Source organism: Lemur catta, chromosome 9 (genome assembly GCF_020740605.2).
Source record: "Lemur catta isolate mLemCat1 chromosome 9, mLemCat1.pri, whole genome shotgun sequence".
Classification (NCBI taxonomy): Eukaryota; Metazoa; Chordata; class Mammalia; order Primates; family Lemuridae; genus Lemur; species Lemur catta.
This window is the reverse complement of record NC_059136.1, coordinates 72,852,126-72,878,711: the sequence shown is the minus strand read 5'-3', so window position 1 is coordinate 72,878,711 and position 26,586 is coordinate 72,852,126. Positions and strand designations below refer to the sequence as shown.

At 37.2% G+C, this 26,586-nt stretch overlaps 1 protein-coding gene across 1 annotated transcript; it reads right to left on the bottom strand.

Annotated features, from left to right (window-relative positions):
- Nucleotides 1-22,385, bottom strand: LOC123645179 (inositol monophosphatase 1). Its single transcript, XM_045561800.1, has 9 exons — nt 22,312-22,385; nt 19,785-19,850; nt 19,265-19,398; nt 17,379-17,483; nt 15,669-15,714; nt 13,362-13,470; nt 11,486-11,594; nt 1,861-2,012; nt 1-1,021 (listed from the first exon to the last, which is right to left on the bottom strand). The coding sequence occupies exons 2-9, from the start codon at nt 19,845-19,847 to the stop codon at nt 906-908; spliced, it is 834 nt and encodes a 277-aa protein (XP_045417756.1). The 5' UTR covers nt 19,848-19,850; nt 22,312-22,385; the 3' UTR covers nt 1-905.
- Between the last annotated feature and the right edge of the window lie 4,201 nt (nt 22,386-26,586).

Below are 26,586 nucleotides of genomic sequence, written 5' to 3'. Positions count from 1 at the left end.
GTCTCAGCCTCCAGAGTAGCTGGGACTACATCACACCCAGCTAATTTTTGTATTTTGTGTAGAGATGGAGTCTTGTCACATTGCTCAGACTGGTATTCAACTCCTGGCCTCAAGCAATCCTCCCACCTGAGCCTCCCAAAGGGCTGGGATTACAGGCATGAGCCACCATGCTCGGCCAAGCAATGCTGTCTTACAGTATGGTAATGTGAAATGGTATGGTAATGTGAAATATAAAAAAGAACTAGCTAATTTTTACTTCAAAACCTGAAGCAAAAATACCAAATGGCGAGCTAATCACTTTATATATCTCTTATAACTATGAATGGTTGCCTTCAAAATATTCATTCTTATGACATTTGTTTTGGATTGCCTACTATTCGACAGGTACTGTACTAGGTGCTATATGGACACTGATGAATAAAACAAATAAGGTTCTCTGCAAAAAGACAAACCTTGGTCTAGGAAGTACTAATAATATCCTTAGAAATTTAAATAAATATGGCTTTTGAAATTAAAGAGAAAATTTTTTCCAAAAAGGTAACTTTCTGAGTGTCTATATGTATATATATATAGTCAGTCAAAATTCCAGAGGATCACAGGTACTTTGAAATGACAAATTGCTAATTGACTATTTTGGTTGACATTATGCTTATCTCATGAACTGTACTTCCTGTGCATTTTTCCGAAAGTACATTTTCTTACATGCAAAATTTTTAAAGCAATGAAACAAACATTACATCTATTCTTACAAACATAGTCTTAGATAAATATGGACCAAGTTCCAATTTCTTAATCTGGACAAAGACAATTTAAACCAAGCATATCATACATCTAAAACAGATATCCACCAGTGAGTCAGCAAATCTGGGCAGAAGCAACTACGACTGAATAGAAGGCTGTTGTAATTAATCTTCATCATCTCGTTGAAAAGGTACGACCTGAATTTCTTTGGCTATCCTTTCTGCTAATGCTCTACTACTTGCAGCAATTACTCTTCGTGACATCAAATCAAACGGTCCACCTTAAAGCAAATCAAGTATGGAAAATAATTATTATCTGGTACAAAAATGATTCACACAAAACAAGTATTACCAATATGTACTATGGTCAATTATAACATTTTAATACTTTCAGTTTTCGTTCAAAAAAAAACCTACTCTATCACATACCTATAATGTTTAAGCTATGGCAGTACATAACCAAGTTTCTAAGCACCCTTTTTGAGTAAATACTAATTGGCAAATTAAGGTGGACTCTCAAGTCATACCAGTCAGAAAATGTCATCTTTTCTTTTTCTATTTCTTCTGTTGTGTACTTTTATTACCTCTTTATTGTTTGAGAATCTACAGACAGAAAATTTGACTCCAAGGCATTTTCATACCACTGACATTTCCTTATTGCCTTTCTCCTAGACCACTGGTGAATTCTGTGAGCCCAGGCTCACCCTTCACTTTAACAATTTTACCATCAGCTCAAAGTAAGTATTTAACCTTTCTAGGTCCAAGGCAGAAGGTGATGGTAGAAGTCACCCATCATTGAATATCACGTGCAAGAGCTCTGGGTGCAAACCTCAGACTCAGTGACTGTCTAGATCTCTCCGCAGTCTCTCAGGAATTCCTGTTACTCACATTTGAAAAGTCTTCGCCATTTATCATTATCAGTCCCACATTACCATCAGCTCTTACTCTTGCCCTCTATCTCCTAATGTTTGTTTTGAGTTTGCACAAAATTACATGGCTTCTTTTTGCCTTAAAAGCTGAGGTATAACATACACCAAACATTTTTTGAAAATCCCATATACAGAGGAAAGTCCAAGAGATGTGGAGAGAAAAATGCTTCACTGTTCCATAATTTTTTTACCCGTAACATCCATTAGCACTCCACCAGCTTCTGTAACAATAATGCCAGCTCCTGCAACATCCCAGCAGTGAATTCCCATTTCATAATACGCGTCTGCTCCTCCAGTTGCCACAAGGCACATATTAACTGCTGCTGTTCCAACACTCCGGATTCTAACAAATAGCATTTAAAAAAGAAGATTGGAAAACAATAATCTTTAAAATAAGGATTTTCTCTTTACTCCCAAAAGAATTAACTTCAGTTTGAGTACTGACTGAGATAACTTGGACCAATCTAGAGGACAAATGTAAAAAAAGGGGGTATCTGATTTTAAAATGAAGGTACACCCTTACAAAGCAATAAGAAGATAAAAATTAAAACAATGATTTTCAGAACAAAAAACTGAAGAAAATGCTATAATTCTATAACATGCAAGTATATTCCTATTTGTCTAATCTCAGGTACTACAGTTTATTTTATTCACATATACACATACATAGTGCAATGCACATAGTCTCTACGAGATGTAAAATATCCTGATACTGTCATTCCCAAGTGGGTGTGCATATCATACATGTGCTTAAAGCAGTAACAGCAGGCCTGTGCTCTTCATAATCCTAGGCCTGCGCTGGAAGATCACTTCAGGTTTGCCGTCTCACAGCATCTCTTCCTTGCTATGAAACCAAGTCAACACCAGGTTAAGAAAAATATGGATACTACTAAGTAGCAATTACAGTAATAACTGATACAGGAGAGAGTCATCAATAAATGCTAAAATTAGTGGGTGGAAAGTTTGATATTTACATAGTGTTAAAGTCTCTCCACCACAGAATAAGTACAATGGGAAAAATGGCATCTTTACAATTTCTACCCTTACCAAGTGATCAAAGTTAATATTATCCATAATTGGACAAAAAGATATCATGTGCCTCCTGATATGGCAATGAGAAGGACAGAACATTACTTCTATGGCATTCCTGCCAAATGCATAATCCAAACATAATCACGGAAAAACAGACAAATCCAAATCAAGAGACGTACTACAAAATAGTTGGCCCATACTTTTCAATGTCAAGGTCATAAAATACAAAGAAAGACTAAACTCTAGAATAAAGGAAGCTGATGAGAAATGACAACTAAATGTAGTGCATGATCCTGTATTAGATCTTGGATAAAAATTTGAATAAAATCTCTATATTAGGTTATGTATCAATGTTAATTTCCTGATTTTTATAACTGTACTGTGGTTATAATAGAGAATGTCTCTTTTATTAAAAAAAATACACACTGAAATGTGTATTTAGAAGCAAGGGGTCATTATGTCTGCAAGCTATTTTCAAATGGTTTTTATACATACTCCACTGTAATTGTTTAAACCTCTGGAAATAAGGCAGTGAGTTCTGTTCACTGAGAATCTTCCACGGTTTATTTTTTTTAAATAATGGAAAATTGATGACTAATGTAGTATTTGCTTAGTATCTAAAAATAAAAATGAAAAAAAGTACGTCTTCTATGCCAAACCAATTTTTTTTAAAAAAAGGATTAGAATGGCATGATGTTTTTCATTTGGAATGTTTTCCTATTTATGTTTCTGCTGTATATCAAATTTAAGAAAGAACTACGAGTACAACAAATTTCTGACAGATGTTTGTTTCTCAAATAAAATCAAATTAATATTACTAGATTTTTTAGTGTATTAGAAAGGTGTATTATCCCCCTTTTTCACATGAGATTTGTGATTGTTCGTATCTCACATTACATAAAGCAAATAACAAGATCATTCACAAATAATCCCTTAGGATTCCATTGAGACAGAATCCTAGGCTACCAGAACAACAGTGATACCTACTAGCAGTGCTTCTGATTACTTGTAATGAACATCACGGGCTCTCAGGATAGGGGTCTTGTAGTCAGCAAAAGTGTATTTTTTAATGGACAAATATTATCAAAGGCTTACTCAAAAGATTACTTAATTACTAGGTAATTAAGGCTATGCTCTAGAATCTGACTATGTATTCTGAATCCTTTCTTAGTCTGATCCTTCAACAAATCTAATATGGTACATAATAAAAAGGACTACCTTTGGTGTCACAGAGATTTGTGTTTGCTTCCACATTCAGCTGCTTAAAAACCATAAGCTTGAAAAAGTTTCTTCTTTCAGTTTTAGCTTTCTTGTCATCAAATGGGGATATCAGCTTACCTTAGATCACTGTTATTATGACTACAAATAATATATGTAAAGCACCTAGCAGAGTGCTTGTCATATAAAAGGTCCTTAATACAAAGTAGCTATATTTATGAAGAAATTATCCTCTAAACCATGCCAGAAAACATTATATAACATAGAACATTTCATCTAAATAAATTCCTAAAAACTATACAAAGGAAAAGGACCTACAATAATTTACTTTGTCTCATAAATGTTATTTCCTACTTAGGAACCTATTGGACAGCCTCCATTTGTTTAATACATTTATTAAAATTATGACTCTCTTTAGTTTCATTTTGTTTTATATATGCAGTTTTGAAATCACATTGCAAAACTGAAGAATCAGCTGAATGAAAAAGATCAAAGAAATCAATAAGTCAGTGCTTCTCCTTGGTAATATTTTCTTAGATATATTTCTTTAAAAATCCTGAAGTATAAATTACCTTCTGCTTCAGCCAGTAGCAAAATGAAAGGTTAAAGTATTAAACCACTGGCAGCTCTTTTATGGCTAACACAACCATTTTATTGCCCATGGCTAAAGTCCTCGCTTCAAAACAGCACACTGTACCTGCAAGTTTATTGTTCTTCCCATAAGGACATCATTCTGGGAGGTTCTACAGCTACTTGACAGCAACTCTCTCTTTTACTTTACTCATTATTAAATAGACCACAGGTTTATAGCCCATAATCAGTTTATATAGAGGTCAAACTGTACTCTGAAGGTCCTGACTCCTAAAAGAGAAGTCTAATATTAGAGAAAGAGAAATGATCTGGAAGCTAGGGTTCTAGTCATATCTCCATCTAGCTGTGTGATCTCAGGCAGCCACTTCACCTCTCTGAACCTCAGTTAACTCATCTACAAATTAAGCCTGGCTTAATCTTTGATCTTTGATAAGTTCTAAGAGTTTTATAACTCAGTGATGATATTTCCAAAGGAAAAGGTAGGAACGGTTGGCAGTAAAATAAAATAATAAATATCTGTTATTATTCCAGAACAAAATCTGTTGAATAATAGATTTTTATTATAGTTTTCCATGCAAAATAACTACACTAAACATCAGAGAAATGCTACTTAATATAGCATTAACTGTATTAAAGTTAACGACTTCAAACCTCTAGCTTTTCTTAAAAACTTCAGGATAAATATAAGTATTTCTTTTTAATTTCTTCACTTTTAAAACTGTCATTACAGAAGGATTCTGAGGTTTGGAGCATAATAGTGGCATGCTGATTTTGAAACTCCCTATCACCCTCCTGAAAAAAAATCAACAAGGAGGACCAATAAAACACACAGGACCCCTTCCTTCAGCATTTCTAGGAAACAGAAAACAAGAACTCTCAAGCTCCCTGTAAGAAGGAAAGGCAAATAAACAACTGAATTTGAACAGAGCACTGCAAGCCTGTGGATGCAGAGGGTGAGGGTGAAGAGGCAGAAAAGACTTTGTGACAAAGAGCAGAGAGGACCAGAGAGGACCCACAGGGAACCTAGACAGAACCACCCTCAGACAGAGCAAGCGAGACAATAAATACAAAAATACTGAACACAGATCAGGACTTGGTAATTCGTAGTCCAGGCTGGAAAACATGCAGAACCTGACCAGGCTGCCTCAGGGAAGCTATGACTCTGGAGGAGAATAAGATAAGATAAAAGAGAGGGTACCTCTGGGAGATAAAAAGTGAAGGAAAAGTGGAAAGTAAGAGTGAGAAATTAAGGATCCTACAGAAATGAATGAGAAACAATGCATGCCACCCGTAACCGTACCTACCACCACTGCTTAACAGATATTCATAAAAGAAACTACACAGGAGTGCCGAACTGATAAAACAGGGAGCTCTGAAACCAGGAACACTGTTCACAGAATGAATAGAAAGAAGTAGACTACATCCGCACAAAATTACTGGAAACATTAAGCATTTCAAAAAAAATGTTTTTGTTTTTTGCTATAAATTCTCCCCTAAAAACCAACAATGAAGCAGAAAACTAAAACACCAATCCAATATGAATTAAATATCCTCAAATATATATGCATATGGATAAAAATGTTATAACAGAAATACAGAAACTATGAGCAGAAAGGGGCCAAAAAAATTTTACAAGATGATTGATCTCAGGTAGGAAATTGGGGAAAAAAAATTATATCAGAAGTGAAGAATAAATTACAAAGGTCCTAACAATGAGATGCAAAAGAAAACTTAATAAAGAGGAATGAGGAAAAGCAATAAAACAAAGAAATAAAAAAGGACAGAGAGAAACAGGCTGAAATGGAAGACACAATGGAAATGGAACATTCCTACGGTATCTCTGAAGAAGAAAATGGTAAGAGTACTAATATTTAAAATTATATCTCAAGAAAACTTTCCAGAAATAAAAAGAACATGAATCTACACATTGAAACAGAAAATTGGCCCAGAATGGGAAATTCTAGATATATCTAGAAATAGACTGGCATCAGATTTCTCAAAAGCAATATACAAAGAAAGGCAATAGTGAAGCAACATTTTCAAGAAATGTAAACTAACTTTCATTAAGGATATTATATACAGCTAAGCTGTCTTCATGTCTCAAGGCCACAGTAAAAGACTGGAATATACCCAAACTCAGAGAATACTGTGCGCATATGCCCTCCCCAAGGAATCTGCTGGAGGATGAGCTTCCTCTCATTAAGAGGTGAGTAGAACAGTATAAAAGGATTGTGAGCATTTTATAAAGTCAAATGAAGAATGGATTGAAGAATATGTAAAAATAACATGTTCTGACAAAGTAGAAAGAATGCAACTTAAAATGGGACAAAAAGAGAGGGAGCAGAAAAAGGAGAGTAAAATCATTGACTATTAAACGGGCAATCTGTGAAAGCCCCAACATTCTGGAACCTTTATAGACAGTAAATAGGTATGTAAGAAAAGAGTATTAAAGGTAATATAAAGAGTTTTAATACAAAAGAAACCTGCTAGAATAAAATTTAACCTTTCCTAAATACAAAAAGAAATTTAAAGAAAAAGCAGAGAAGGCACATCAAATGAACACACTGGCTATAACATAATACACACAATAATTACAACATACGATAATACAAAAGTTTTGAGACCAAATAAAGCAGTTATGTCAACAAATCTACAGGCCTAACCTGTCTATTAAGAGAAAAAGATTTTCAACTTGACTTTTACAGCGAAACTCCACTCAATGGTATATATAAGAGATACGTTTAAAATGCAGTGATTCAAAGGGCTAAAACTAAAAGGCTGAACATAGATTCACCAGGCGAATAGAACTATAAGAAAGCAGGAATTGCAGTTCTGATTTCAAAGTACACTTCAAGCACAAAAGTATAAAAAAAGACAAAGAATATTTTATAATGTTATAATTATACAATAAACGTGAAAGGTGTAACTATTATGAGTAGGCATCAAATAACATAGCTTCCAACTACATAAAATAAAAGCTAAAAGGTATAAGGGGAAATACAGTGAAACATACTAACGATAGAAGACTTTAATGTATCACTTTCAGTATGAGACAAGGCAAGCAGACAAAAAAAAATAAACAATTTGATAAGGTAAATCTTTTGGCTATATATTAAATATTAGACCCTGAAAATAGAGAATATACTTTTTTTTCAAATGCATATGAAGTTTCACAAAAATTGACCACAGAATAGGGTACAAAGGAAACATCAGTAGGTCCCAAAAAGTAGAATTATTGCAATGTAATAAAACTACAGATTAAAAACAAAATTAAAAAAAAAAGGCCTCTGCTATAGTTTGAATGTGTGTCCCTTCCAAAACACATATTGAAAATTAATTCCCAGTGTGGCAGGATTGAGGTGGGGCCTTTAAGAGGTGATTGGGTCATATGGGCCCTGCCCTCATGAATGGATTGGATGCATGAATTAACAGGTTATCATGGGAGTATGCTGTTGATGATAATGAATATCTGAAAATGTGGAAGTGGCTTTGGAACTGAGTAATGGGCAGAGGCTGGAAGAATTTGGAAGAGTAGGCTAGGAAAAGCCTAGATTCTGGTGAGGGTTTAGAAGACGAGAAAACTGTTCCAGTAACAGTCACTCCATGCTAAAACTAACTAACAACTTATTATTTTACAATGCCTTATTGTGTGCTTGCTTAAGAATTCCAGGAACTAGCCTTGAGCAAGAAACTACAGAATCAAGATTGTGGGGACCCCCAATTAACCTGCAATTCTATTGCGATCTAGATGACAGATGGCCCATTACCCAAGATAACCAAGACATGCTGCCCTGCATGTGGCCAGCCCCTTCACAGCCCCCTTTCCCTTTTATAAACCACTGGGTCACCCTGAGAGCCTTGAGATGGCCTTTGTGACATGAGTCTGCCACCTCCTTAGGATGCTAGCTCTGGAATAAACCTGCTTTTCCTTCCACCAACCCTTTGTCTCTCAAGTCTGGCCTTTGAGTGGTGAGCAATTGAGCCTGAATTCAGTTACAAAACTAGGGTAAGTCTGGAACTCCTTAGAGACTGGTCAAACGGTCATGATCAGAATCCTGAATAGACATATGGACAGTAACAGCTATTCTGATAAGGTCTCAGATGGAAATGAGGAACAAAGTATTGGAATATAAAGTAAAGGCCATCTATGTTATAAATTGACAAAGAAATTGGCTGAACTGTGTCTACGCCTGAAGGCCAAACTTGACAATGATGAACAAGGGTATCTGGCAGAAGAAATTTCTAAGCAAAATTTAGAAGAAGCTGCATTGGTTACTTTTGGCTACTTACACTGAGATTTGAAAGGAAAGGAGAAATTTAAAGACAGAATTTATAATTAAAAGGGAAGCAGAGAAGGATATGGAAAACTTTCAGCCTGGCCAAGTAAAGAGTAAAAATGTGTGTTCAGGAGAGGAAAACAGGGGTGTAGCCAAGCAAGCATTTAAAGAGATTAGCACAGCTAGAAGGGAGCCAGGAGCTATTTCTCAAGATAATGGAAGAAAGATTCCAAAGCATTTCAGAGATCTTCAAGGCTGTCCCTAGAATTATAGGCCCAAAGGCGTAGGAGGGCAGAATGGTTTCAGGGGACAGGCCAGGGGCACTCTCCATGGGTGGCTGCCCAGGACAACTCTAGACCGTGCTCCCTGCACCCTAGCTGTTCCACAGCCTCCCTAGCCAAGGTCAAGTAAACCCAGGTGAGGCTCATGCCACAGCTCTAGAAGTTACCAGTCATAAACCTTGGCACATGATGCTAATTCTACAGGCGTGCAGAAAATAAGAACTGTGGAGACTTATTTGACTTGTTTGACTTGGCACCCTCCACCCAGATTTCAATAGGTGCCCTCAAAAACCTGGGAGCCCAGACAGAGACTTGTCCCAGGGGCACAACCAATGGCAAAATGTGGGGTTGGAGCTGACACAGGGTTAGCAATGCCTAGTGGAGCTATGGGAGCAGGACCAGAACTCAGAACTGTGTAGTTACTAGCAGCATGCAACATACCCCTGGGAAAGCTTCAGGCACAGGACTCCAACTCATACCAGCAACCATATGGGCTGCACCGAGCAAAGGTACAGGGGCAGAGCTGCTGAGGCCTTGAACCCCTAACCCCAACCCAGTGTGTCCAGCAGGCAGTACATGTAGTCAAAAGAGATTATTCTCCAGCTTTAAGATTTACCATCTGCCCTGCTCAGTTTGGATCTTGCTTGGGATCTATTGGTTCTTTCTTTTTGCCTATTTCTCCCTCTTAAGATGGGGAATGTCTGTCTTATGCATGTACCACCATTGTATCTTAGATGTAAATAGCATGTTTTGATTTTACAGGCTCACAAATGAGACTCTGAACTCTGAGCTAATATGCTCAACCCCCTGGCCATGTGATGCCCTGTACCACCTCAGGACTCTGCAGCGAGTACCCACCACCAAGAAGGCCCTTATCAGATGTGGCCCATTGACCTTGGACTTCTCAGGGACCACAACTGTAAGAAATAAATTCCTTTTCTTTATACATTACCAAGTTTCAGATATTCTGTTATAAGCAACAGAAAAGAAACTAATACAGCTTCTCCTTCTGAAAATTTAAGAATATAACTTCGGGTGAAAGAGGATATACAAAAAAATTACAGAATTTATGAAAAGCAATTATAATGACAGAAGGACATATGGGAATGTATGGGACACACTGAAAGCAGTGACTAGATGAAAATTCACAGACTAAATACTTATGTCGATAAAAATCAAAGAATTAAAATAAATTTTCAACTTGAAAAGAAAGTCAACTGAAAGAAAGCACAAGGATGAAAATAACAGGGCAGAGAAGAAAAAAATCAGTAGAGAAAATTAATCAATCAAAATCCTGATTTTTTGAAAAAATATAATAGACAAACCACTAGGTCAAGTGGTTGGTGGTCTAATTAAGACCAAAAAAAAAGAAAAAACAACAAAGAAAAAAAGCAAAAATATACAAAATAAAAAGTGACAGAGAGAAATAACTATTGACATGGAGAAGCCAGAAATTAATTATAAGAGTCTACCTTGCAGACTTCTATGCAAATAATTTGAAAACTTGAAGTTAGTAATTTATTAGACTGTAGAAATATTCCAGATTAAAGGAGGTGAAAGAGACAACTAAATGTAATGTTTACCATAAGTAGAATCCTTCACTAGAATGACTATAAAGGTCATTATTACACCAATTGACAAAACTAAACATGAACAGATTAGATAAAAAGTGTATTTATGTAGTCAATTGTACCATGGTTATGGAAGAGAATATCCCTCTTCTTAAGGAGCTATGATGTGTGTAATTCAGTCTAAAATGGTTTTGGGAAAAAAGTATTTGTACACACACATACACATACACATAGCACACATGTGTATGAGAGAGAATAATAAAATGATAAAGCTAATGGAGGGAAATATTCATAATAGGTGAATTTGGGTAAAGGGCAGACTACTGGTCTTTGTACTATTCCATTTCTACAATTTTTTATAAATTTGGAATTATTTTCAAATAAAAAGTTTTCTAAATCACATTACAAAATTAGAATTCTGGTACTGATCCCATGTCTGTTAATAAAAATTTCATTTCTGAAGGAAAATTCATTGCTTTAAAATATCAAAGGATCTTGCTGAGTGCAGTAGTTCATGCCTACAATCCCAGCACTTTGGGAGGCCAAGGCAGGAGGATACCTTGAGCCAGTTCAAGACTAGCCTGGGCAACATAGTGAGTGAGATCCCATCTCTGCAAAAAAATTAAAAAATTAGTCAGGTGTGATGGTGCATGCCTTTAGTCCCAACTAATTGGAGGTTGAGGTGGGAGGATTGTTCAAGCTCAGAGTTATAGGCTACAGTGAGCTAGGATCGCACCACCGTACTTCAGCCTGGGCAACAGAGTGAGATCCTGTCTCAAAAAAATGAAAAAAATTAAAAAAGCTACAAGAATCAGGAACTTCAGATGGGAACTAAAAGGAGCTTACCCATGAATAGGAATGCAAAACAGCTTTTCCATATTAGAAAGAATAATTCTGACAGTCTCTGGTGTTCTGGAAGAGCCCAACTCAGTCACCAAGAGTGATTTGGTAATATCTGAAAAAGAAAATGTTTTAAATAATCATTAGATTTTAATAATTAGAATTCTAGAAAAAAAATTGACACTTGTAATTCAGAATGAAATAGGACATTTTTATCTTATCCCGCACCTAAATTTTATCAAATTTGTTTCTGAGTCTTTAAATACTAAAATACTAATAAAGTTATTATCTCAAAGTGATCATTTTTATAAGCATCAGAGTCTAGCTTATTAGTCCAATACCCTAAAAGTATAAAATATAACCAACTTGCCTGCAGGCATGATACCTTTAGTGGGAAACAAGCAAATACTTTAAATATAAAAAAAGTAGAAGTTTGAAATTAAACTTTTTAGGCATAGATTTGAAAGAAAACAAAAGTTAAATACAGATCATCCAGTGCTTTCCATTTCCCTCTAAAACGTCCTGACTCAAGCTCAGGACACACTCAACACTCCCCACACTTCACCTCCTGAGATGTGCGGTCACCAGCTATGCTCGTTCCCAGCATTTTTCTAACTGTTGCACCACTTCTAATAGTTATTAACACATAATTTAATTTAATATTATGTAAAATGAGGAATGATTATGCAAAGGCAAGGAGTTGTTTTTATTAAAGCTAACACATTCCTTCATTGCTAATAAGCATATTTTACACATGTTAACATCTCAAAAATGAGGATGCATCATCCAATCCTAGGGGTCTTAGAATTCAATAAAAAGGAAATGAAGTAAAAAACTACACTCAAATTAAGTGCTTGATTGAGGGGAAAAATGTAAAAGTCTAGAAACCACAGTCTGAACACAAATTGTTTTGCAAGCACCTTTAAGTTCTTGCTGCACCTAAAAGAATCTGAATGTGCAAAGTGTGGAAAATGCTGGGTGTGGTTTATGGAAGAAAGGTAACTCGAAACATCAATCAGCTATCAGAAAGACAACAAAACTTTTTTTCTGAAGTGAAGCCTCTTTAAATTATCAGGCCCAGAGAGGCATTTGAAATATAACAGCAGTCAGGTCTCTCTGCCTTGAGTTAAATAATTACATCTTGAATGCACTTGCTATGTGGGCTCTAGACTAACAGACAGCAAGTAGCCATAAAATGCCATGTGCCCTATAGTTCAACAATGTACAGCCAATCACTAACCAATGTTATTTCAGTAAATTAATGAGAATTCCTGACGAACAACTTTTGTAATCGCCTCCTTTTCTGATTTCTCCCTTTTTCCTTAAAAACTTGAGCCTCTCCCTTTGTTTTCTGGAGCACTCTCCAAGGCAACCTGGAAGTGTGTCCCGGGCTGCAGTCCTCAACCTTGGCCCAAATAAACTCTTTATATTAATTTTTCCTGAGCCTCTTCCTTTTAGGTCAACAGCTGCCACAGAAAAAGACTTAAAATGCTAATCATCCAGCTCATAAAAAATGTATACATATCATTTTTAGTGATTTCTATCTATAAAGAACTTTTTTTTTCCTAATTACTTTCTCAATGGCATCAGATTGGAAGAATTCTATGAAGAACCTGAGATGCGGTAGCTAAAACAAACCATGAACTCCACTAAGATAAAAAGCCAGTCTTCATCATCTTCCTCTCTCCACCACCAAATACAATGTTGAGACTGCAGTGTTTGCTCAATTGCATTTGCTTTTCCTGCCTCCACTCCACACTCAAAATACAAGTCAAAATAAAAGAATAAAGAGAAAATAAACATAATTTGTGAATCAGTTAACACTTGGATCAAATAGGAGTACACAATATCAACTGCACCAAAAATTGGAGACTAAACCTACCTTCTTGCTGTGAAACCTGTAGTTTCTGACCATTACAAAAGGCTCCTTTTCCTTTCCTGGCAGAGTACATCTTATCCTCCACACAACTGTACACAACTCCAAATTCTATCTGCAGAAGAAAAACAAGTTTCCTTTACCAAACCTGAGTATTTTTCATCATTAAATCAGTACATTTCCAGCCTAATCAGACCAAGAGGTCATCAGACCTGAAATCCTTGACTCCCCTCCCATCCATGTCCAGACTTACATAAGAGAACCCACTTTACCTCTCTCCCTCCTGCCTCAGACGAAGACAGATCTTTCCTATTTTCTAAGGTGAACACTTCCTCTTGTGTTATGATTCCTGTCCCCTCATATATTCCCTGAAAAACTGCTCCATCAACTGATCCCTCTCCTCTCAGATTTTTCTTCTGGTACCTTCTCACCAAGTCTCTCCCTCCTTTACAGAACTTTCAAAATGGTATTCTCTCCTTTTTTCTTCACTGGCAAACAGTAGTCCACACTTTGCATCTCCTATTCTCCTAATACATTGCACTTTGGCTTCTGCCCTGATCACTCATTCTTCTGAAACTCCCACACAGAGAACATCAATAAACTCTTCCTGACCAGATGCATTGTCTGAAGAATTGGAGACAGCTGGCTGTCATCAGCACTTAATCAGTACCTCCATGTTTCTGGCATTACTCTTAGTTCTCCCTGGCTCATTAATCCATTTCAGTGTCAGTATTTCAGAACTTTCTTCTCTGCCCCACCCTTAAAAGTTGTGCACCTCACACTTCTTCCTTCTTCCATTGCCTCCATTTCCCTCTTAGCTCTTCATATTCTTACAGGTTGGTCGTTTCCAGCCCACAAATTCCACCATCACCTATAATTTTGGCTCCCATCAACCCATCATCACAAGTAAGAGTCTACACTTCAGAACCTAGTCTTGGAGAAGCCTCAATCAGAGGTCAAAATCACTCATTACCTGGTCACCTCCCATTCCTTCCCCACGAATCTTCTCTTTCAATTTTTATTGTAAAAACACATCGCAATTTTGGCACTTCCTTGGCTATTCTCACTGCCTCATCTTAGTTCAGAAGCACCCACTCCCCAGGATAATCTCTACATTGCTGGAATTTTCTGTGACTTTCCAGTTAAAAATCTCTACTGGTTTTATACACCTAGAAAGAAAAACTAAATTTTCTCATGTGGACAGGCCACAACATCTCCCAGTAAGGCCACAAGTAACTTACCTCACCAACCTCTGCTCTGGCCACTTCCAGTGTTTCCCCCTGGATGAACATCTCACTGTTCCCCATACAAATCATGCTCTTCAACTTCTCCACGCTGTTCTTTCTGATTAAAATGCTTTTCTTTTTTATTATCAGGCAAACCCCTAATTTTATAAGCGCCAACTCACATGACCAATTTCTGAGCTCCTTCTGTTAGGAACATTTTCCCAACCCACACTGGGTACAATGGGTTATATTCTGTGTTCTCATAGTATTTTTTCTCATGGTTCTACCAAACATTGTTTACCTGTTCACACATCTAACTCTGCGCTGAACTGTGAGTTCAGTGACAGGGACAGTACCCAGTCCAGGGCTCATTATATAAAAAATGCTCACTTAGCCCCTTTTGGATATTCTCATTGATTGGTACAACCCAAAGGCTAAGCTTTTATCTGTATTAATTTGTTTTAATTTTCAGATATGTCTTAACTATTTTGTTTACATGTTGATGAAATATCACAAGTTCCTTGAAGACAGGTATGTAAGATATTAGTAAACATTCATCACTGTTTGAGCAACTAAACAGCCAAACAGTAATGCAAGAGCTACAGATTTTACTCTAGTGCACATTAGACAAAAGTATTCAATTATGTATAAGTTCCTAAATAGACTATGCATTTTCCAACCAGTCTTTGGCCCCTGCTACTTTCCAGTCTTTCCATATCTCTCTTCACTGACACCTATTAAAGCATTCCTGGTTCAAATTCTACTTCCATGAAGCATTTTAAATTACCCATCAACTTCTATCACATCTGACTCTATCATAGAAATAACAGTGACTAAATACTGAATTGTACTTCAGTTACTTGTGTGTATCTTCTCCTTACAACTCCTGCTTTTCAGAAAACAATAAATTTTCTTCATTGGAATTGTATCATGATAATTTTAACAGTCCTGTAGCTTACAGTTAAAATAATGCAGTTATACGAATTGAATATATAGATAAATCTGAATTTATTATGCAGATAGATTCAATCTTTCTCAGAAAAGGAGAGCAAAGTCTTTTATCAACTATACATTTAAAACAACATACCTTTTTATTTACAACAAAGCCAATTGAAACAGCTACAAAAGGAAATCTTAAAAGAAAGACAAAACAAAAATTTACCAAGATAGAATTTGTTTTTAATAAAATTAACAAAATTCATCTGTTCATAAGTACTTACAAAATTTTTCATATAAACAGTCTCATCCCTCCCCCTCCTCAAAAAATGTAAGATGCACAGTGTACAGTATACAACGCTTCTTTTACATAGGAGGGAAAGGGGAGGTATTATATATACATACATACAAGATGCTTCTGCAGGCATGAAACACCTTTCAAAGGATTTACAAGAAACTGATGACAATGGTTACCTCCAAAAATGGACCCTGGGAAACCAGGGACAGAAGTAGGAAGGGCACCTCGAAATGCACGCCATTTTATATCCTTAGAATGTCAAATGCCATGAATGTAGTAACCATGTAAAAATACTTTCTCAAAAAATAAAAATAAATTTTTTTAAAACTTTTAAATTGATTATGGTTAAAAGAAAAGACTCTTTTCTGGTCATTTTTCCTACAGCCTGGACCCTTGATAGAAACAGGTACTGCATTATACAGAATAAATTGTTACTTCTCTCTACTCCACACCAAACTTAGAACTTCACATCTGAAAATTAAACTACATTTATTTCTATGGTTGCATGAAAGTTTGAACAGAGGTTTTAATTTCTGATTCACAAAAGAAACAAGATGAAGAAAATAGACAAAATAGGTTCAAGATAACTATTGAAAATAAAAACTTTTAAATATTTAATATAGTTTTTATTTTAACAAAAATAAGATCATACTGTATACACTGTTGTATACAATCTTCTCTTATATTACAATATCACAATATTATATTACCATATATTAGCATCTTTCTAAATTTAAAAGATACAACATTCTATCACATATAGATTCTAGACCTTAACTTTATAGACTTTAATGGTTCTATATGTAGTACAGATGTGTACAACTACACGGCAACTTCAAATATAACACTGATGTGTACTCTCACCAAACCAGGCTACTCATCATAACTCTTGCAGGCAATTCCATCAGGCTTTCTTCTAGTGGTAATATACTGAGTTATAATATACTTACTCTGTGCCAGGCACTATGCTAAATCCGATTTAAATGTACTAATCATTGAGTCCCAACAACAAACAATTCTATGAAGCAGGTGCCATTAATATGACCATTTTATACATTTTTTAAACACTGGGGTTTAGAAAGATTAACTAACTTGCTCAAGGTCACAATAAAAAAGCACAAGAATTGAAGCCCAAGTCTATTGATCCTAATACCCCAGCACTTTGGAACCCTATTTGCTCTCTTGGACTCAATTCATTCTATATCCTGGAGTGACAACACTTCCGGAGTGAACTCCTTAGTTTGTTTACTGATCTCAATGCAGCAATGTTGTTTGCTTCCATTTTTACATGGCTCCCACAGTGAGAAAAAGAATGGTGAATAGGGCGCTTTGCAGCACAAGACAGGATCACACAGTAATATTTCTTCACCTCCTCCACATCTGATGAGAAGTCTGCATAATGCATTTTGCTCTACTATTCATTCTGAATAGACTTTCTTAGAATAAAGAAGCACAAACAAATTACACAATTCTCTAAAGTGTATATGTTCCTCACCAGAGTGCTCTAAAAGGCCAACCAGTTAATATACCAACAGTAATTATATTAAAAATTGTAAAACATACCTATGTACAAAGTTAGTCGTTCCATCAATAGGGTCAATGATCCACGTGGGGTTGTCGGTTAAGACACTTTTCTCCCCAGCTGCCACAGACTCCTCACCAATGAAACTAAAGGGAAGAATGACAAAGTCCTAATCTTTACACAGCTTTCAACAATTTCCAAACCATAACATCTCCTTAGCTACAGAGAATCTACTATCAAACATAATAAAATCTGTACCCTACTTTTCCACTGTTGCTCCTTTTTCCTTTCTGAAAAAATTGATAAAAGTGAGGAAGCTTTATTACCCTTAGAGCACAGATATGTGAAAAATTACAGAATTAAATTCCAAAATATAATACCCAACTGAAAGCACACACACGTGTACATACACAAACACCTGAAAAGAGCATTGGCTGCAGATGATAAATCACTAAGATAATGTGGTGATTTTATAAATAAGTCAACATATTCCCCCCCTTCAAGAAGTAGAGCCTAATACCCTTTAACCTTGAGTGTGAGCTAGATTTAGTGACTCCTTTCTAATCAATAAAGCGGAAGTGACACAGGCTAGTTGATAAAATGGCCCTGTGGTTTGCATCTTGTTTACTCTTTTTCTCCCTCCATGACTCACCTGCTCCTCACTCTGGAAAAAGCCAGCTGCCAAGTTGTGAGCTGCTCTGTGAAAAGGCCCACATGGCAAGGAACTGAGGGAAGCCACCAGCAGACAATCCTCGAGGGGCTGAAGTGTGTTAGCAATCACACAAGTGAGTGACCCTTCAGCCCCAGTCATGCCTTGAGATGACTGCAGCCCCGGCCACACTTTGACTGTAACTTCCTGGGAGCCTTTGGCCAGAACCATGCAGCTAAGCTATTCCCATATTCTGTAATCCCAGGAAACTGCGAGATAATAAATGCTTGCTGTCTATAGCTCTAAGTTTTTAGAGTAATTTGCTTTGCAGTAATATATGACTAATACAGACAATAGTATATAATCAATGAGAAAGCAAATCACCCAAACTACCGTATGTGTTCATACCTTCCTAAATCATGCTATGCAATAAATCTTATGGAAATTCCAAAAGTGGTGTCTGATTCATTGGTTTTCTTCTTTCCTGTTTTCTTTTTACTTTCATTTGACACAGAATTGTCCTAATATGCATCATCATGATCTTATTTTCACTTTTTCTTTTCGCTGAAAACCTTTTTATTGGGAGGAAGTATATTCAGTCACAGCTTTAAACATTTGTTCTTCTCACTGGCTAAAAAGACCAAGAATGGCCAATGGCATGACTAGGAAGAAGTACAGAATGATAGTGCTAACATTTTAAAATGGTGACAATATTTTTGCCAAATTTTCATGGCTATAAAAGAGCCCTGAATTAGTATTTTCTCCCAAACTCACTAAAGCTACTGCTACTCTACCATATAGAGAAGTTTATAATATAGAGAATAAAATTGAAGTTGGCAGACATTTGTCATGCTGGCTTCCCAGCATCCAAACATTCCTTTTTCTATGAAGGAATCCAAATATTCCCTTTCCCCTGCTCCCTGGCAGCTTGAGCATGGGCAAACAACCTTAGCTCAGAAACCACAAGCTTCTGTCCAAAATCTGTAATCTTAAAGCTAATGAGGTCAGGACAGAAGCGTGATTCAAAGTATCCAAAACCATCAGAGTCAAGAGTGAGGCCACCAGCAGCTTCCTGAGGCATGCCTCCTATGTCGCCTAGGTGTACACCTCCCTCCCTCCCATGGTTCCTGCCCGAGCTGCCCAACACTCTCAACATAAATTGCTTTTCAGCTGAAGTTAACTAAAGTCAGTTTCTGTGTTCAGAATCAAAGTTCTTGCCTGGTATACTGACTTAAACCTGGGTTTCATTTCATCATTTGAAATTCAAAAGAGAAATACCTGTGAGATGGATACTTTTCCTTTATTGAAGAAATAAGCATTTGTTCAACTTTTTGGTCAGTAACAGTTACCAAATCAGCTGGAGAACTTTTCAGCATAATATTCTTTTCATTTATAAGAGCCTCACAGACCACCTAAAAAGATTTTTTGATAAGCAAACAGAAAAGGCATGAGTAATTTTAAATCGAACAAAAAGATAAAATACAGAAATGGTTTAAAACTTTCAATCTGTCTAAAGTGATATTCTTTAAAGACATTCTTAAAAATTTCTTACAAAAATGTCTATAAAATAAGGCTTTAACAGTGATGACCTACTGGGGACAAAAATTATAAATACTCTTACAACCTATTTTAGAAAAACAACGGCCATCACAAAAAGTTTAATGATATAAAATAGGAGTATTCACTCTAGTTTAGTAAAATGAAAACTAATGTAATCAAAATATGTATTTCATTAAACAAGGCAATCACACACTGTGCACACCCATCACGTTATGGCTAACAAAGTTTTAGTTCATACCTTTCCAGCTTGTCTTGCTAGGGTTACTGCATAATCCATGCATTCCTGCCACGGATCTGCCATCTTCTGAAATATTTAACACATATCAGCACAAAGTGGTTACAATTCTCTAAAAGTCTTAATTATCGATAGTTATTTCACAGAGCCATCTTAATTAGCAACAGAATTTCAAGATTCACCCCCTGCCCTAGTCTAGAGGTCAATTTTTTTCCCAACATTTACTCCTAGGCTTGGTAAAAAAAAAAAACAAAAAACATTTTTTACCGAAATAACTTCTACGGTAAAAATAATTTCATAACAAAAAATATTCTATGAAACTGTCTCCCAGTCTGTCCACAGCATATCACATTAGAAAAAAAATAAATTTTAAAGGTAGGTAAATGTTTGGGTGGAAAATAAAGTAAAATTAACAGAAAGAACACTGGAAATACAGAAATAAAGTTTGAAACGAAGAAGCAAAACGCACATGTACTAACTGAATATCAGGCAGTTGGGTGCTTTACCCATGAGATTTTCTTTTTAATAAAGTTGTTATTTTATTAAACAAAGAACATAAGGCTCAGAGATGAGAAATAATGTGTCCAAGAATATACATAGGACACAGTCAGAATTTGAACTCAATTCTAACTTTAAAGTCCATTGTTCTACTATAACATTCTGAGAAAAAAAATTCCAGGCCCCCAAAAACAATAAGAAAGAAAAAGGAAAATTTCTTTCCCTGAGATTCAGAGAGGTGGAAAAAAACAGAACACATATTTGTCCTCTGAACTCTCTAGCTTTTCACTGACTTCTGAGGACTAAAATAACTCACGACTGGCTTGACCACACTCTAAAATCTGTACCTAGCACAGTGAAGCTTTTTAAGCTGCCAGACTCAAAAACTCTGGCATCATTTATAAAACAACCCTAATTTTATCTCCTTTACAACTGAGGATAATTAATACAGAGCTGCATCTTGAGGACTACTCAGAAATCCCTATCTTGGTGCTCACATTATAGGAAAGGGGAGAGGAAGGGAGGGGAAAGGACCCATATAGTGATTTGTGCTGGTTGCTTTTCCTCCTGATAAAAGCATTTAAAATTTTTTTTAAAGGAGTCTACTTTCTGATTTATATAAATAACTCCTTAGAGCTCTTCAAGAATTATTTCCAAACTTTCTTTTTTTTCATTCTTACTCCCATTCCACTCTTCTGCTTAGTTACCAATTGGATATTGGGTAAGAGGAGAGGAATTGTTCAAGGATGTACGTATTTCCCACTTTGGCAATTGCATGGATAATGGTGACATCTACTCAAACAGGTAGCAACAAAAAAGAGTGGAGTTTGGGATTTGGGTGGCAGGTTGGGAGATCAAGAGTTTAATTGGGAGAGGATGAGGGGCCTCTGTGAATTCAAATGAGATGTCAATTAGGCAGCTAAATACATGGATTCCGAGCTCAGAGGAGAGGTATGGCCTACAGTTAAAAATATATACGTTATCTGAGCAGGAATCAACTGAGTCCTGAGTCTGAACTTAATTGGACAGGCATGATTGACAATTGTGGAGAAATGTGATCCCACAAAAAGCACAAATGATCCAATACTAATAGACTGAGTGGGGAACACAACAAGGCCTGTCTGTTCAGACTCTTCTTGGCCCCTCTGGGAAGTATTCCTTTCTCCAGGGTATGGCGTAGGACCCCTTCTGAAACGGGGGGTCTAATGACTTACAATCTGACAAGATAGGTCAGAGAATTTCTTTATGGTGAGCTCCAAGACATAAAGGCTGGGGAAGATTCCTGCCTTGGAGAGAAAAAGGGGCAGGTGAAAGGAGGGCAGGAGAAGGTCAGAGAGAGATTCCAGTTTCTGAGGCCTGCAACACCTCAATATTATAGCAAAAGACTGTAACAAGGGCTATGGGAGTTACCAGTCAGGAACGCATAACATATATATATATATATTTACATATATATATATATAATCACAAGTGCATTTCTTGATAGTAAGAGGCCACAGTTTACTCACTTCATTTTCCAAAAAAACATAAACACATGAAAGTTTCCAACTGTGTCTATCCTAGTCACAGCCTTCCCAGCAGTGGGAGCCAGGCCACCTTCTCTCTGTCCCCTGTCCCCAGCAGCGCGACAGCGCACAGGACAAGATATCTAGGGCGCTGCCCCATCACTGTGACTCCCTGACCCTGGGAATCTGCCAGGTCTCTCTCAGCTTCTTAGGAGTCGTAAAAATTAAAAGGGGGCAATTATTCTGCATAAGCTGTCACAGGCTTAGGATCGCGTGGGGTAAACCGCTACACAAACAGTACTGTTACTGGTGCCCCTCGACAAGGGCTCCGGATACACCGCAGGGCAGAGGTCACCCAGACGCGGCCTCCGCCCCAGCACCGACCCCCGCCACGCGGACCCTCGCCCCGTCGACCGCGCTCGCCCTCGCCCCTCCAGCGGGGAGCGGCCGCCCCGCGCCACCCAGACCCACGGCGCCCACTGAACGTGGAGAGGGTGGCGAGAGAGAGCGGGATTATATGGACTCACCTCCAGCTGCAGCGCGACTTGCTTCCTTGATGCCCGGCGTTACCCGTTACTCAGATCTCCCGGATGCGGAGAGGCTGCCCAGACAGGAAGTTCCGCCTCTTTAAGCTTGGTCCCTGAGAGGCGTGGTTTCTGTGGGCCACGCCCCACTGCTGGAGCCCCGCCTCTGGTTCTGCTGGAGCCCCGCCCCCAGCAACCGCGTAAGCCTCTGCCTTGCCTGGCTGGGTCCTGACCTGCTTGACACATCAGATGTGGCCTGTTCCTTCTCACCTCTGGCACTTTTAACTTGCTTTTTCCTGCTTGCCTGTTCTAAATTATTAAAAATTCCTTTCTTTTTTATTTTGCCCATTTCTCCTTTTGTCTTCCATTCCTTAATGTTTTCCCATTTTGCTTTCTTTCTCTCTTTCTCTCATTTATTCCATACTACTATTTTGACAAAACAAAAAATTGGAGCTATAACTCCATTTGTGCAGCTTTTTTTTTTGCCAAAATTATTTTAGTACACCTATGCTAGTTTTTGTTTGTTTGTTTTGATAACTGATAATCTAAACCAATTGCCCTTATTCTTGATAACTCATTTACCTACCATTTATCGAAGACTTAATATGCTTCAGGAAATTATGTTTTTATACGCGTTACTTAAACATTGGAACAGTTCCATAAGGAAGGTATGATTAGCTTCATCATACAGATGAAGAAACTGAGGCTCAGAGAAGTTAAGTGATTTGTCCTCAGGTCACAAACCAAAAGCAGAGAGTGAAATATAGTGACTTCAAGTTGTTGAGGCTAAGAAAAAATTTCCCCAAAATGAAGGTCTCAGAAGCAAAAGTTTTTCTCTGACTTCTCCTGCCCTCCTGTCTCTGGCCTCTAATTGTCACCCAAGGGTAACCATAGAAACTAGAATTTCTTTTCTCCAAGGCAGGTCTTAGACATAGGAACTCTTTTCTGCAGAGCCAACTATAAAAGCTAATGATGTCACTGTAAATTTCCCCCAGCTTTCTGTGTAAAAACTGAACATAAATTATCTGACATTTTTTTTCTAATCATAGGTCATAGGATCCCCATTCAGAGAGGGCCCTGCCCACTACCCAGAAGGAAGGAATGATACAGAGAGAGGCCAAGAAGAATCTAAACAACCAGGACTTGCTGGGTTTCCTCACTCAATTAGCATTAGATTATATTAATACATTTTTTGTCCAATCATATTTCTACACAGCTGTCCATACTTTGTTGAACCTAAGCATAAAAATGGACTCTTTCCCCTGTATCTTTGGATCTTCATTCTGAAGGCTACCAGGCCACATAAAACTATGATCACATAAACTTGTATCCTTTTCTACTATTACTCTGCCTTTGATCAGTTGATTTTCAGCAAACATTCAGAGTGCAAAGGGGTATTTTTCACTTGGCCATTGGAACAGTCCATACCCAGAGAATATATGGTTTTAGGAGATTGCATTATATGAGGTACAAGGGCTAGTTAATAGCCCTTAAAATGTATACTTTTCTTGAAAGGGTGGCATTGTGGTATATATATCATCATAATGCAAAAAGGATTGCACAGGTATAAGATGTTCTAACCATAACAGGACCAGGAAAGTGAGCTATTTGGCTCCCTGCTTATGAAGTGATTGATTCTCTTAGTTTAATCAAAAAACAAGATGTTGTCATCAACGTGTTGCAAATGAAATATGTTTCAAAAATGAATGATGTGAACTGTGGACCCCATGCTCACCTCACAAAGGGTAAGAAATTTGTCTTTGTTCTTCTAAAAGTGATGCCTTAGGTACTGGATTTCCATACCTCTATTTGTCTATCAAGTGATTCTTTTGTTTTCATGATTTTAAAAGAGCCTTCAGAAACTAGTTTTTTGATTCTTCCTTGTAAATTATCTTAAAAGGAGTATCTTGCCAATAGCATGCCAACAAGCGTTGATTCATAAACAAAGAAAATTCTCCAGGCACTTGCAGTAATGTTAGCAGTTATCATTAAATCTTTTGTAAATGAATGTGGTCCCACTGATTTGGCAAAGCTGCTAAATTAGCGTAACCAATCTGACGTAAGATAGATAAAACATCAAATATCTTATTTCTTCAAGTTAAAACCATTTCCAGCTTCCTTTGTCAGATGTGCAGGAAGTCCAGTTTTTTTCTAGAGGCCTCAGCTGCTACTTCACAATGGTTCTCAGGTAACTCAGTTTTCTTCAGCCCAAAGAGGCCATTCTGCTTCCAAATGCCTTAATGAAAGGAAATGAAAACTCTGCCAGTGCACAGGGAAGTCTAGTGTTCAGATGTGGTCGTGGCTGTGCTGCAAACTGGTCCCCCACAATCCAAAGGATCTTTTGTCTAGTGCTGTGAAAGTAGTTCGGATGGCAGCAGAGACCTCAGCATCTGATGCATTTGTCTTGGGTTCCCTAAGGGGCAGTTTTTTAAGCTATAGTAACATCTGCAGCCATTGCTCCCAATCCCAAAGAACATCTGCTATGCAAGGTGTTTGTGGGAGGCAGGGGACAGGTTCTGGCCTCAGCCACATACTGTGCCAGGGAAAAATCTGCTTCCTGGCATGACATCTAGCACATCGCCATTCCATCCTTCCCTAATGGTGAGTTCCCTCTTGGAGGCCTTCATATCCTGTCCTGTCAGCCGACTCCCATCTATGAGAAGGTTCTCATTAGGCTACACCTCAAAATGGAAGAGGTGCCCCGACACTTCCCCAGACACCTGACTGTACAGGAAGGAGCTCTGGGGAAGGATGGCCTTTGTCCAGCCACAAAGTGGTCAGGTCATTCTTCCCCATGAGCAATTGTACCTAATTGCTCTGTATTTGTATAATAAAGAGGGACTACCACGGGAATGCCTTCTCCAGAAATTGTGGGCATCTTTCTAACTCTACTTAGTTTTTGGGAAAGACTTCTTTAAATGACAAATTCTTTTGCTAAAAAAATCTCAGGTTCCAAATGCAAAGGCTTGCTTGTTAATAGTTAATTGTTGAAGTGGATTTTGATTAAAAATGAACAAATTTATATACATAATGCACAGTTGCTCAGGAGTGGAGTGTCCAGGATATCTAATAAGATTTTGTGCTTTGATAAAACCTAAGTTGGGGTTACAGACATTGGTTAAGACTTCTGACATGCCCCTGCAAGGCCAATAGCTTTCCCAAATATAAGAATATATGTCATAGAATTGTTATTCTTGGATCAGTGTATGATAGACTCATCCCTCTTAAGGGATGGAACAAAACTTTTTAAAAACTGGCCTAAGCCCTCTACTTCTGGATCTTTTGTCTAACCAGTCATGTCTGGGTAAAATAGTAGATGTAAACTCAACAGTCTCTTTATGCCTCTCCTTCTTACAAAAAAAACAAAAACAATAACTTGAGTCATTTCATCTTCATCCAAATTTTTGGACAAGTTTACTGTGCAAAATCTATTTTCCCTGATACATCAATAAAAGAAATAAAATATATTCCAAATGCCATCTATGCACTTTCAATTGCTTTATGAGGTATAACATCATTCAACTATGCACAGAGTAAAAGTGATAATAATAGAGCTTAGGATATGTTAGGCGTTGTTCTGAGGACCTTGTTCTTATTAATTCATTTAATCCTAATAACAATGCCATGAAGTAGGTACTATCTTTTCCCCCGTTTTCTACATGAATTTGGGCATAGAGAGATTAAGTAACATGCCTAATATCACCAGATAGTAAATTGACACAACTAGAATTGCAGCCCAGCCATAGTCTGGCTCCTGAGTATCTGATTCTGACCTTTATAGATATTACTAATTAATTAATTAATTCAATAAATGTTTAATGAGCACCTACTCTGTTCAATGCATCATGCAAACACTGTAGGAAATTCAAAGAATAGTATGTGGTCCTTGCCCTCAGGAAGCTCCTAGGTTGGTTGTTGCCCTAATTAAAAGAAAACTGAAGTGCGGATAATTGTCTTGTTTGAGGTCACAAGCTTAATAACAAAGTGCAATTACAAAGGTAGGTCTCCTGTCCCCCAACTAGTAAAATATGTTTATTAAAATCCATGTAAGTTCAATTTGCACACATTTGATTCTATTTTAAACCTCTAAGTGGAGATTTCTGTTTAGAAGATTAAAATATACCATGTAGGCAATTATCATTTTATAAATCAAACAACCATTTATCATCATGCCACACCAGGTCTTTTATAAATCTTGATGTTCGTATACTGGATTTCGTGACATCAGACAAAAAGAAGCTTGTTTGTCTCATGAGTTGGTGAAGAAAACAAAAATTC

Coding starts and splice junctions, on each gene's coding strand:
- LOC123645179 (XM_045561800.1), bottom strand. CDS start 19,847: ATGGCAGATCCGTGGCAGGAATGCATGGATTATGCAGTAACCCTAGCA. Junction 17,484..19,264: donor GAAAAGTATCCATCTCACAG/GTATTTCTCTTT, acceptor TCTTCCCTTTAG/TTTCATTGGTGAGGAGTCTG. Junction 11,595..13,361: donor ACAGGTTTCACAGCAAGAAG/GTAGGTTTAGTC, acceptor TTTCTTTTTCAG/ATATTACCAAATCACTCTTG.